Here is a 12,357-nt window from a genome sequence, read left to right on the forward strand (position 1 = left end):
TGGGAAATAAATGCTGGTCTTCTCAATTAGCACAAAGAAAAATGAATTGAAAAGAATGTTGGTGCTGATAAGGAGCTTCCACAATGTTGCAGTGGGCAACATCTGAAATAACGATAATTTGGTATATAGGAAGGAAATGCAGAAAGCGTAGTGACATGGTGTCATGACAACGATCTTCCCCTGGGTACTGATAAAATGAGAGAGCTGGTCATTGACTTCAGAAAGAACTTCAGTCTCCTAGGTGTGAACTTCACAATAGCCTGTCCTAGACCAACCACACTGATGTCATGGCCAAGAAAGCCTCCTGAAGAAGTAGATGTGTTAAAGAAATGCGCATGTCAACTCTTATTGATTTTTATTGTTGCACCATAGAAAGCATTCTGTCATAGAAAGCAGCTGGTCTGCACGTGACTGCAAGAAACTGCAAAAAGTTGTAGAATCACATCAGCACATTGCAGGAACCAGCCTCCCCTCTGTGGATACTGCCTATATTTCTCACTGCCTCAGTAAAGAAGCCAGCACAATCAAAGTCTCTACCCACTCTGGACATTCTCCCTTCTTCCCTTTTCTGTCGAAAATAAAACAAGTCTGAAAGCACATATCACCAAGATCAAGAACAGCTTTTATCCTGCTGGTATCATACACTTAAAGTACAATAAGACGAACACTTGGCCTCACAATCTACCTTGTTATGATCTTGCACTTCATCGTTTACCTGCATCGTACTTCTTTGGTTGCTTTTACATTTTATTCTGCATTGACACTTCATCGTATACTTTACACTTGTACTCCTTTCCGTCCCCTATCATCACCTTATTCTGGCTTCTTCCCCCTTTCTTTTCAGTCCTCATGAAGGTATCATCACAGATATCTGGAGCCGGTACACTCACACACTTTCTGCCCAACCCATACTTGTGCACAAGGAGACCAGTGTGGCCCCTGTCACCACACTGTTCCAAAGACTGAACAGAAAACTTTTTATACAGGGTTGGCTTATCAGTTACAGGTATTGAACATCAGGTAAACTGTATAGGTTTGAATTCCTTATTTGCAAGGTCAATTACCATTCACAACAGAGGTGTTAAAAGTCAATAGAAACTACAAGTTGACAACCAGTGTTACTTTGAAGTTAGTAAACCAATTGTCCCTTAGTTGGTGTGTGTGTGTGTTTTTCATCCTTCCATTCTTATTCTTATCTCATCTGTCTCCACCACCCCTACTGTGTGCTTTGAGGAAGCTAAATTCCTCAAAGACCTTTCAAGAAAAGGTTTCACTTCAGAGGCCCCATTTGTCTGGGTTGATTACACACCACTGCAGTCATCCTTGCCTTTCTTATCTACAGTAAGCAGGGATAACTCCAGTGGTCTCACTTCCAAGGTCTGGGTTGACTACAACTGCCGCAGGACATTATCTTTAACCCTTGCCTTACCACAGCTCCCACAAAGGGTCTCCAGACGAAGTGTCAACTGTTTATTCATATGAGGTGCTTGACCTGCTGAGTTCCTTTAGCACTTTGCATGTGTTATTCTGCATTGTTACTGTTTTATCTTTTTCTAGCTCAATGCACTATGGTCTATATAAACAGCATGCAAGTCATGCTTTTCACTGTAACTTGGTACATATGCAATAATAAGCATATACTAATAGCATTTCTATAAATGACTCTTTCGTCTCCCACCTTGTTTCCAAAAACACCCTAATTTTCCATGCACTTTCAACAATTGTTCCTAACTTCCCACATCCAAAGAGGTCTCTCATTTGGGTCTCAAAACTTATTTTCCTAATTCTTGCTTTCTGTAGTTCACACCATCTCAATCATTCCATGTTTACAATAATCTTTAAAGTGTACATCTGTCTGTTTTTCTTGTACTTTCCACTGTGAACACTCCCTGCCCTCCTATTTTTGACTGAGTAATCTTTGCTGTTCTTCAGCCTTGAAACTTGACCAAAAGCAGTTGAGTACAGCCATCTTCCTCCTATCCATAAATGTGCTCAAATCACCCAATCTGTTGCAACTTATGTGAGCCACACTTGCTCTGCTGTTCTATCTGATTTATACTGTGTTAACCAACATTACGAAATATACAAACAGAATGTTTTATGACTTCAAATCAAATATTAAGTAATACAGAGAAGATAAATTCACTCAAACTTCTACAAGTGTACCGTGGAGCGCATCCTGACAGGCTGCACAGGGTTGAAAGAAGCTTCAGAAAGTTGTAAAATAAGCAGGGCAGCACTGAGGAGCGTGCTTTTTGATTTTTCAACTGCCTTCAATACCATACAGTCCTCATTGCTGGGGGAAAAGCTCTATTCAAGGCAGGTTGGCACTTCCATTCTATCCTGGATAATGGACTACCTAAATGGCAGACCACAGTTTGAGCGGCTTCAGAGCTGTGTGTCAGACATGGCAGTAAGCAGCACTGGGGGCCACATTTGTTTCCCTTCCTGTTTACCCTGTATAACTTGGGAATTTAGATACAACACTGAGTTGTGTCATCTGTAGAAATTCTCTGATGAATCATCCAATAGTTGGGTGTATAAAGGGAGGATGGGAGGATGAATACAGGGCCCCAGTGGAGGACTTTGTCAAATCATGCAAGCTGAATCATCTGCAATTCAACATCAGTAAGACAAAGGAGCTGCTGATGGACTTTAGGAAGACTAAGCCTGCACTGCTCCCTGTTACTATTGATGGTGAGGACGTGGATGTGGTGAGGACCTACAGGTACCTGGGGGTGCACCTGGATGACAAGTTTGCGTGGAGTACCAACACAAAGGCTGGGTGCAAGAAGGGCCAGAGTTTAATTCCCAAGGAGACTGAGGTCCTTCGGAGTATTTAGGCCTCTCTTTCACGTGTTCTACCAGTCTGTTGTCACCAGTACAATCTTCTATGTGGTGGTGTGCTGGAGCTAAGGCATCAACACGGGTGATGCCAACAGGCTCAATAAACTGATGAGAAAGTCTGGCTTTGTTGTAGGAGTCAAACTGGACACACTGGAGGCTGTGACAGAACAAAAGACCACGCAAAATCCTGGCAATTCTAGACAATGTTCCTCACCCTCTGCATGCCACCTTGGCTGAACAGGGGAGCACTTTTAGTATTAGACTAAGACAACTGCGCCGCTCCAAAGAGGGCGATATGAGGTCATTCTTACCCTCAGCTGTTAGGCTCTATAATGAATCAACCTATAGCTGGGAAAGTGATGACTCCCTTCTGTTAAGACTGTTTCTTCTCTTCTAATGTTTGTACATTTGTATATCTGTGCACTTGTAATGCTACTGTGACACTGTACTTTCCTTTGGGATCAATAAAGTATCTACCTATCTAGTCAGCTCCATCATGGGTACTAGCCTCCATACTATCCAAGACGGCTTCAAAGAGCGATGCCTCAAAAAGGACCCCTATCACCCAGGGCATGTCCTCTTCTCATTGTTACCATCAGATAGGAGGTAAAGAAGGCTGAAGGCACACACTCTGCAATTCAGGAACAGCTTCACCCCTCTGCCATCCGATTCCTAAATGGGCATTGAACCTCACTTTTTTATTATTTCTGTTTTAGCACTATTTTAATTTAACTAGCTAATATACACATACTGTATATACTTACTGTAATGTATTTATTTATTTTTCTATGTTATCATGTATTGCATTGTACTGCTGTCACTAAGTTAGCAAATTTCACAACATATGCCAGTGATATTGAACCTCATTCTGATTCCGATTCTGATAAACGTAGAAAAAAAACCTTCAGACCAACACGAGACATGGGTTATAAATGATGAAAAAACAATGTTATATTTACAAAAAATATAATGTAAAAAGGTGAGGAGGTTTTTTTTAGATAGTTTGGTGAAGTTGAAAAGCTTCATAATCTTTCATAATTTCATTAGTTGGCTTATACATTATTGGAACTCTGGAATATTTCCAGGATGGATAAGTTCAGGTGATAGCAATACTTGGCTCTAATGAAAAGTTTTATTTGTTTCTTAACTGCAGTGCTTCTGTGAACATCTGTTCCAAGAACATTATTGTAACTTTTTGAATCCACACATTGCTCTACTCCAAATACACGATTTCTCCAGTGTTGCCATTTGCTTCTCACCAAAACTTTGCGGCTTTGTCACTGAAGATTTAATTTTTTCACAGAATAATCAAACAAACCATTTCTACCATTTCCAGAGCAAACACGAGGAAATCTGCAGATGCTGGAAATTCAAACAACAACACACACAAAATGCTGGTGGAACGCAGCAGGCCAGGCAGCATCTATAGGGAGAAGCGCTGTCGACGTTTCGGGCCGAGACCCTTCGTCAGGACTAACCGAAAGGTAGGATAGTAGTCAGTCCTGACAAAGGGTCTCGGCCCGAAACGTCGACAGCGCTTCTCCCTGTAGATGCTGCCTGGCCTGCTGTGTTCCACCAGCATTTTGTGTGTGTTGTTGTTTCTACCATTTCCAATTTTATTTCAGATTCCTAGCTTCTGCAGTTTTGATTTTCATTTGCTGCTCCTACTTATGTTAAAACTAATTGTTGCAAATTTATACCCAAGCTATACACACAATATTTTTATGTAATATCTTGAAATTAAGCACTATTTTAATGATATTTATAGATAGTAGGGGTATGGAGGGCTATGGTCCTGGTACATGAAGATGGGAGTAGGCAGTTTAAATGGTTTAGGCTCGGATTAGATAGGCCAAAGGGCCTGCTTCCATGCTGTACTTTTCTAGGACTCTATTAAATACTTTATTAATCACCTGTTTAAAAAAATCACAAAAGCAGCAAACTGTTGTTAGATCAATTAGCAGGAGGGAATTTGAGACGCAGGGGAGAGCAGATTCTGGTAACTGTAGTTTAAAAGTCCTGATGCAGAATCTCGACCCAAAACGTCAATCATTCTTTTTGCCTCCATAGGCACTGTTCAAACTGCTGGATTATCCCACTGGAACTCAACAGGAGGAACTCTGCAGCTCAGGCAGGATCAGTGGAAGGAAGTGGACCATGGATTCGTCCAGCACTCTGTGTGGTGCTGCAGTCTCCTGTCCCTCCAGTTATCCCAGCAGTTCTTCTTTTGACTTTTAATGACGGTTGGCAGTTCAATTATAAAGGTGCATTACCGCCACCAACTGGTCTGGAGTGTTACTAGTTCCTTATCAAATGGAAACTAAATTACCCCGAAGTGCCCATGCAAGTAATGAAAGACAATATTGTGAATTAAATTAAAATCACTTCCATAATTTAGTAAAGTTTTTCAAATGAAAACTGTCAACCCCCAAAGCTAGTAGTGCAGGCTGCATTTGCCTTCTTTCAACCCTATATGCTTCACATTGTAAAAGAATGTCTTCAGCTGTTTCATAATGATGACAAAGCTAGTAGTGCACTCGAGGGAGTTCTGCCGATAGGTTTTGGCTTGAAATGTCGACTGTACTCTTTTCCTAGATGCTGCCTGGCCTGCTGAGTTCATCCAGCATTTTGTGTGTGTTGCTTGGATTTCCAGCATCTGCAGCTTGTCTCTTGTTTTTAACACCACAATAATTTTCCTTAACATATTGATGAACCAACAGCCTCTTGGGTATATCAGGATCCTTGGACTTCATTAAATTATGCAACTTAAAGTCAACTAAAACCATTGGAAAAAAACCCACAGTGGGACACGTGTAATCCAGCAAACCCATATTCCTCTCGTGACAGGAACCCAGTTACCCAAAACAAAAAACACTCTTCTTGTGATGTTCCCAACAGTCTTCCAAAACGCTTTAACAGGGTGATTATTCCTCTGTCCCCTCAAATTAATCCAGTATGTTAACAGCAACTTCAGCCCTTGCAACTGCAAGGGTAATTGTCCCATTTCAAAAAGTAGAGCTGAAACAGGGGACAACCTTATCACAGCAGAACACAGTATTACAACCAAACATTTTAAATTTGAAGATGAAGCTGATTCATAAGCCACACAGTCATAATCAAGTACAGAGCTAATTAAACAAATATAAATGGTCAACAGAGATTTTCGTGTAACATCCCAAGAATACCAACTTAAACGCCCAAAGATATTTAATGTCCCTTTACATTTGTCAATTATCTTACTGAAATGGTGCTTCCACGTCAGCTAATTATCCAGTCACATGCCAAGAAATCTTACCACTGAGACTTCTTCAAGAGTTTGACGATATAATTTCAAATTAAATGCAAGTCTACTGATCCTCATTGTAAAACATAACTTGTGTTTTAGCTACTGAAAGCTTAAAACCCCATCCGATAGTTTCGGTAGTAGGCGGCAGCTCTTATGAGAGTGCAATCCCGCCAAACAGTGGCGCTGTGTGAGCAAGAATCAAGTACTGTATTTCAAATATTGTCAAGAAAAGCCGCAGCATACACTGTTTGCATGTAGATGTTTTGAGTTGTAAAAGAAATGTCTAATTGCTAAATTAAGTTCTTTGGAACATAGTTTAATATGGATAGTTCGGAGATCACTGCCGTTGAGATGTTTATAAGCGCGTATCTGACGTTCTGAAAAGCAATCGACTTTTTGATATTGTTAAGTTTTTTGAGGGGGGGGGGGAATTAAAATGAGTATATTTCCTGTCTCTTTTCTCCAAACTTCACCTCACAGGTGGCGGCAATGCACTTCATGTTGGTCTGCTAACAGCCATTAAACTTCACAAGAAGAATTAAACCCCAGGAGCTTTTCCTACCATTCCTTATCGGATAGCTTTTTGCCAGTTTGAGCCGGGAGGAGGGGAAAGTGGTTGCTAAGCGATAGAAGGGAGCAGGGCGAGTTTGGCTTGTAAAAGGGTTTACACTGTGTGTTGTTGGGATTTTTTTTTTGCCCCCCTTCTTCCAATACCACGCTCTCCATGGTAGAAATACCGAGTGCTGATAATGCATGCAGAAGTTTCGGTCACTATGACCTACATGAGCCGATGGGCCAGGCCTCCATCGAGGGCCTGGACGCTCCTGGCGCCGCGCCCTTGCGTCTCTACCAATGCGGGGGATGCAGGGAGGAGCCACGGCAGCTCGAGGGACATTTGAATCCACGACAGAGCGTCTTCGCTGCGTCCGTGGAAACCAAATACGGGGAGAGCAGCTTGGTTTGTCCGGGATTTTTAAAATCCATTTCATTATCTTTTTTTTTCCCTGCTGTCAATTTCGTTTTTATTAACAAAAGCAGAGCCAATAAGAGGTTTGTATTTTTTTGGTTTAAGAATCGGTTGAATTTAATTGTTTCTGCTGATTGAGATAATTTTAACAGCCGTTTGGAATTTCATTGGCCTAATTCTCTAGTTTGTAGATACTGTCGGATTGTGGGTGAGGCGTGAGCTGAACAGTCTATTGAACCCCAGATTATTTAATCTTTTCCGTTTCTGTTCAAAAAGTTATCGCAAGTTGTGATGCCTTTGGAAAAAGTTGCATTCTATACAAATGTAATAATCACCCGGGCTTTGTCAGTGCGATACAATTAGAATTCTGACTCTACTTCTGGTCCAGGATGACTTCCACTCCAGTTGTTAATTAGCTAAACACCCTAAGAACTAAGAAGCAGTAAAATCATAGAGTAATATAGCTTAGGTAAGCCTGTCTATCCATGAACCTGTCCAATTGGGCCCTGTACTGTGCTTTATACACCATGCTTCTCTCAGCTGGACTTTGTCAGCTGCAGCTTTGTAAAATATAATCATCTTGACTAAAAGCGGTGTGTCTCCCTGTTTCAAATGAGTTTGCTGTTGGGGTAAATCAACCTGTTTGTTCCACCTGCCCTACATCTGTCTGTCACAGTTGGTAGGCCGTTCACTCTGTTCCCCTTATGTCTCCTGTAATTGGAAAATTGGTTTATTATCACTGCAAGTACTGAGGTATATCCCATCTATACAGATTATTTATTACTTTGAGGTAGCACAAGGGAAGACAATAACAGGGAAATTAGGGATAACAGGGTATTTAGGGATTTTTTCAAATGCAGAACCATAAAAATGAAATATTTGCATTATTGCTTGAACCTCAAGCAAATTAGCACAGAGTTAATTTGAACTCTAGTCCTCTATGTATTTTCTCAGTAGAAAGTACTCACAGCTTTAAACTACACTCAGTGGCCACTTTACTAGTGGTGGGCAACTGTTGATCCCAGAGGATCATGGGTTTGCACCTCTGGTAGACTCTACTCTCCAGGGTGCAAGCCCGGGCGGGAAGATTTGAAGAACCGGCCGTTGCCCGTGCAGCGGGTTCCCCCTCTCCACGTCACTGATGTAGTTCAGGGGAAGGGCAAGGGCTGGTACAGCTTGGCACCAGTGTCGTCGTAGAGGTTGCCAGAGTGAAGTTGTAAACTGCATCGGGGACCCTGGCTCTGGGTTTAATCCCGAAGCCTATCGCATGAGTGGGTATGGCTGCAAGGCTGTGGAGGTTTAAAATCAGAGTTTTCCTTCTCCACAGGCTGCTGCCCAAGGCTAATGAACCCCACCTGCCCCTACCACTTTTTTAGATGCACAGATATACATCTCATTAATGTAAATATCTAATTAGCCTATCAAATGGCAGCAACTCAATGCAAAAAAGCATGTAGACATGGTCAAGAGGTTCATTTGCTGTTCTGACCAAATATCCGAATGGGGAAGAAATAGCAATCTAAGTGACTTTATGGAATGATTGTTGGGGCGAGTCAGGGTTGTTCGAATATCTCAGAAACTATTGATCTCATGGGATTTTCATGCATAACAGTCACTAATATATAATTTGATAGTTAAATGGTAGTTAAATGGTAGTTTATCTTTATTTATAACTTTCTAACAATTTCCATGAAATTTCAGGTAATTTGGCCAAGATGTGTCACATTGTGTCCCAAGTAACCAGAGTCTATTTTACATACTGTATCAAGTACTAATGAATACCATGAAACATATTTCTTAGAAGATAGGAAAATGATTCAAAAATGGCTAGATATTTTTGCATAAAGTTAGATTTCTGTAAATCAGGTCATCAATAACCAAGGGAGTTCCTGTATTTTCTAAGTACTCTTATAGGTTATGCCATTTCTGTAATACAAGGTTAGAAACACAAGTTGATTTATAAACGAGGATACTACCTTGCCTTCTTTAACTTCCTAAAATCTTTCTCAATTCATTCATTAGACCAGACGACATGGGAGCAGAATTAGGCCATTTGGCCAATGAGTGTGTTCTGCCATTCTATCACGGCTGAGTTATTATCCCTCTCAATTCCATTCTCCTGCCTTCTCTTCATAACCTTTGACACCCTGACTAATCAAGAACCAATCAATTTCCTCTTTAAATATACCCAATGACTTGGCCTCCACAGCCACCTGTGGCAATGAATTCCACAGATCTTTGCCTATGAACTTGTTTTTGCCAACCACACCACCCACTAATTCCTTTTTTTTAAATCTAGCTCCTATTTTTTTCAGCAGCTATTGCAAATCACAATGTGGTTGATGTCACTGGACCCAGTGCACTGCCCAACCTTGTTCAGATGTTCTGGTTTCCTCAAAAATGTGCTAAAAGGTTAATTGGTCACCAAGAGTAGGTTAATGGTCAAAAGAATGAAAGAGGGGGATTTGGTGAGAATATGCAAGAGAATAGATTGCAGAGGTTCTGCAAAATAAAGGGAAAGAGTGGGGCAAGTTGTATTGTTCCTTTGAGAGCTATTGTTGACTCAATGCATTGAATGGCTCTCAAGCTTCAAGTAAGCTAACCAAATCTTATCCTGTGGATTCAGTATGTTCCAAGAAGTTTACATGGGCTTGTTCTTCAAATCTCTTCTAACAGTTATATTTGAATAACTCTTCATATCGTTGCCTTAATATTTTAATTAGTTCAATCCCATGCCTTGAATTTCTTTATGAGGTGGAAAGAGGTCATTTGGCCTGTTTAGTCCATGCTGACTCTGAGCAATCTTAGTCCCTGTAGCATGTCTTTTGTGTGTTCATCATCTTCCCACCTAAGCAGATACTTCACAGTGCCTAATTTACACTGACCAATTAAACCTCTCCACACACACGTTCTTGGCATATGGAAATAAATTGGAGGACCTGGAGGAATCCCACAAGTCACATGGAATGTTTTGCACACAAACAGGGCCATCAGACCATCAGGAGCCTTCCTGTACTAATCCCATTTACTAGCACTCCTGCATGGCCTACTATGCCTTGGTTATTCAACTACCCCTTCAGATGCTGATTAGATTTTGTGAAAGCCTCTGCCTTCAGCATCTCCTTAGTGCATTCCAGATTCTAGCCATTGACCAGGTGAGAAATTTTCTCCACCACCCTGTGTTCCCTGGAAGCTTCTTGAATTTCTTGAAACACCTTAAATCTTTATGGTCTTGAACACCCCTACCATGGGGAGAAAACTTCCTTGCTATCTGCATTTTATGTCTCTCATAATTTTATATGTACACCTCTACCAGCACACGTCCCCACCCCAATCACCACTATATTTCTTCTGTTCGTAGGAAAACCTATCCAGTCTCTCTTAACAACTACCGTAAATCATTCCATCCAGTCAGCCTCCTAGCAAATCTCCAGTGCAATCACTACCTTGTTATACTGTGTGAGCGCACTGCACACTGTGTTCCAATGATGGCTGAACCAATGTTCTATTCAGTTGTGCCACAAACTCCCTGCTCTTGTATTCTCAGCTCTGGCTAGTGATGGCCAGCATCCCTTGTTCCTTCTTCACCAGCCTATCTATCAGTGCTGTAGCCTTTTGAGAATTTTTGAACCTGTATTCCCAGGGTACCACATAAATACATCTTTAAAAATGGTGGGAAACACATCATTATTTAGTTACTGATTCACCTTGAACTTTTTTTTAAAATCTCTGTAGGTCATGGAATTTCCATTAAAACACAACTGTCATGATAGTTTCTGTGAACCTTCAAGCTTGAAGAATGGTTTACCAAGTTCTATTAATGTTAAACGAAAGCCAGAATCACATAATCCACTTGTTGGATCAAAGATCCGTAATGAAGCTGAGAACACAGCTGCCAATAGTAAAGGTACGTTTGTAAATAGAGGGGAAATGATAACTTATTCAATATTGGGTAACATTCAAGGATAATGCAAGAGCCATGTATCTATTTTCTGTCTACTGCATTTTGTGTTGCGTGTGTGTTACGGGTAATTTGTCATGTGGGATGGGGCATGGTAGAAGTGTAGAGTACAGATACGTATTCATGCTTTGTCTTTGGTTCAGTTTTAGTCTGGTAGAGGGGGGAGTGAGTCGGGGGAATGATACTTTTTTGTATATTGCTTGGCTTGGTACGTTTAAATCTGCTAACATTTAAGAATGTTTGAATACGCTTAGACTGTTTATTTTACTGTCACTAGTTTAGTTTCATTAATTTGTCATTACAAGATTGTTTGTCTTTGGATTCTCAACAAAGGATCGAACGTACTTTCTTTAACTTTAGAACTTTCCTATTGGAGTGAATCATTCAATGTCAACTTTGCAGAACACCACTGGTCATAGAGCAGTCAGTTAAGACACAGCTCTACTGCTATCCTGTCTTTTATGGCCAGGTTAATTTTGCATTCACTATATCTGCTGACTGAGGATCCCATGTGACTTGATTCTTCTGGACCAGCCTACCACAAAGATCCCGGACAAATGCTTCTTGAGTTTTTCACTGTTCTCTTTTAATAATTGGACATTAGATCTTTCTGCTCTGCTGCAACAGTAGAAGATCATTCTGCTAAATTAATATTGGTACAGAAAAAGTGAAACAATAGTTTGATACGTGGATTTTAGCAAGCTGTTTATCAAATCCAACTTGGGAGATGCTTCCTGAAGTTAAAATTCCATTGCTCTGAGGGAAATCAGTGAAGTGGATTAAAATTCAGAGCCTAACTCTTTGACTGTGCCTTATTCGGTATTTTTGGAGGAAAAGACATTATTTTGGAGATGCAAACACGAGGAAATCTGCAGATGCTGGAAATTCAAACAATTCGCACAAAATGCTGGTGGAATGCAGCAGGCTGGGCAGCATCAATAGGAAGAAGCACAGTTGACATTTCGGGCCTCTTTCAAAGGTCTTTTCTTTCAGTTAGTCCTAATGAAGGGTCTTGGCCCAAAACATTGACTGTGCTTCTTCCTATAGATGCTGCCTGTCCTGCTGCATTCCACCAGCATTTTGTGTGTGCTGCGATTATTTTGGAGACATCTGATGTGCACATTTTGGCTTTTATTTCTCTTATAGCTAGGAGGGTGCTCTTGCTTAAATGGAAGGATGCTGTTCCACCTACTCATGCTCAATGGTTACGTGATGTTATGTCATGCTTAAATTTAGAGGAGATCCTTTGTTCAATTTTTGAATCTAGTCAAGACTTTCAAACACTGTGGGGACCAT

General features: G+C 40.8%; 1 protein-coding gene across 3 annotated transcripts in view; it reads left to right on the forward strand.

Moving 5' to 3' along the window:
* Positions 1-12,357, forward strand: part of cep57l1 (centrosomal protein 57, like 1) — a 64,396-nt gene that overhangs the window by 17,092 nt on the left and 34,947 nt on the right. Inside the window, exons 2-3 of one of the 3 annotated variants that reach the window (XM_073055887.1) lie at positions 4,918-5,190; positions 10,836-11,007. In XM_073055887.1, coding sequence (XP_072911988.1) covers positions 5,161-5,190; positions 10,836-11,007 — 202 coding nt within the window. In that variant the 5' untranslated portion in view covers positions 4,918-5,160. Of the gene's footprint in view, positions 1-4,917; positions 5,191-7,050; positions 7,184-10,835; positions 11,008-12,357 lie in introns of those variants that run through there. The other 2 variants (XM_073055888.1, XM_073055886.1) reach the window with 2 other exon arrangements.

Source organism: Hemitrygon akajei, chromosome 9 (genome assembly GCF_048418815.1).
Source record: "Hemitrygon akajei chromosome 9, sHemAka1.3, whole genome shotgun sequence".
NCBI lineage: Eukaryota > Metazoa > Chordata > Chondrichthyes > Myliobatiformes > Dasyatidae > Hemitrygon > Hemitrygon akajei.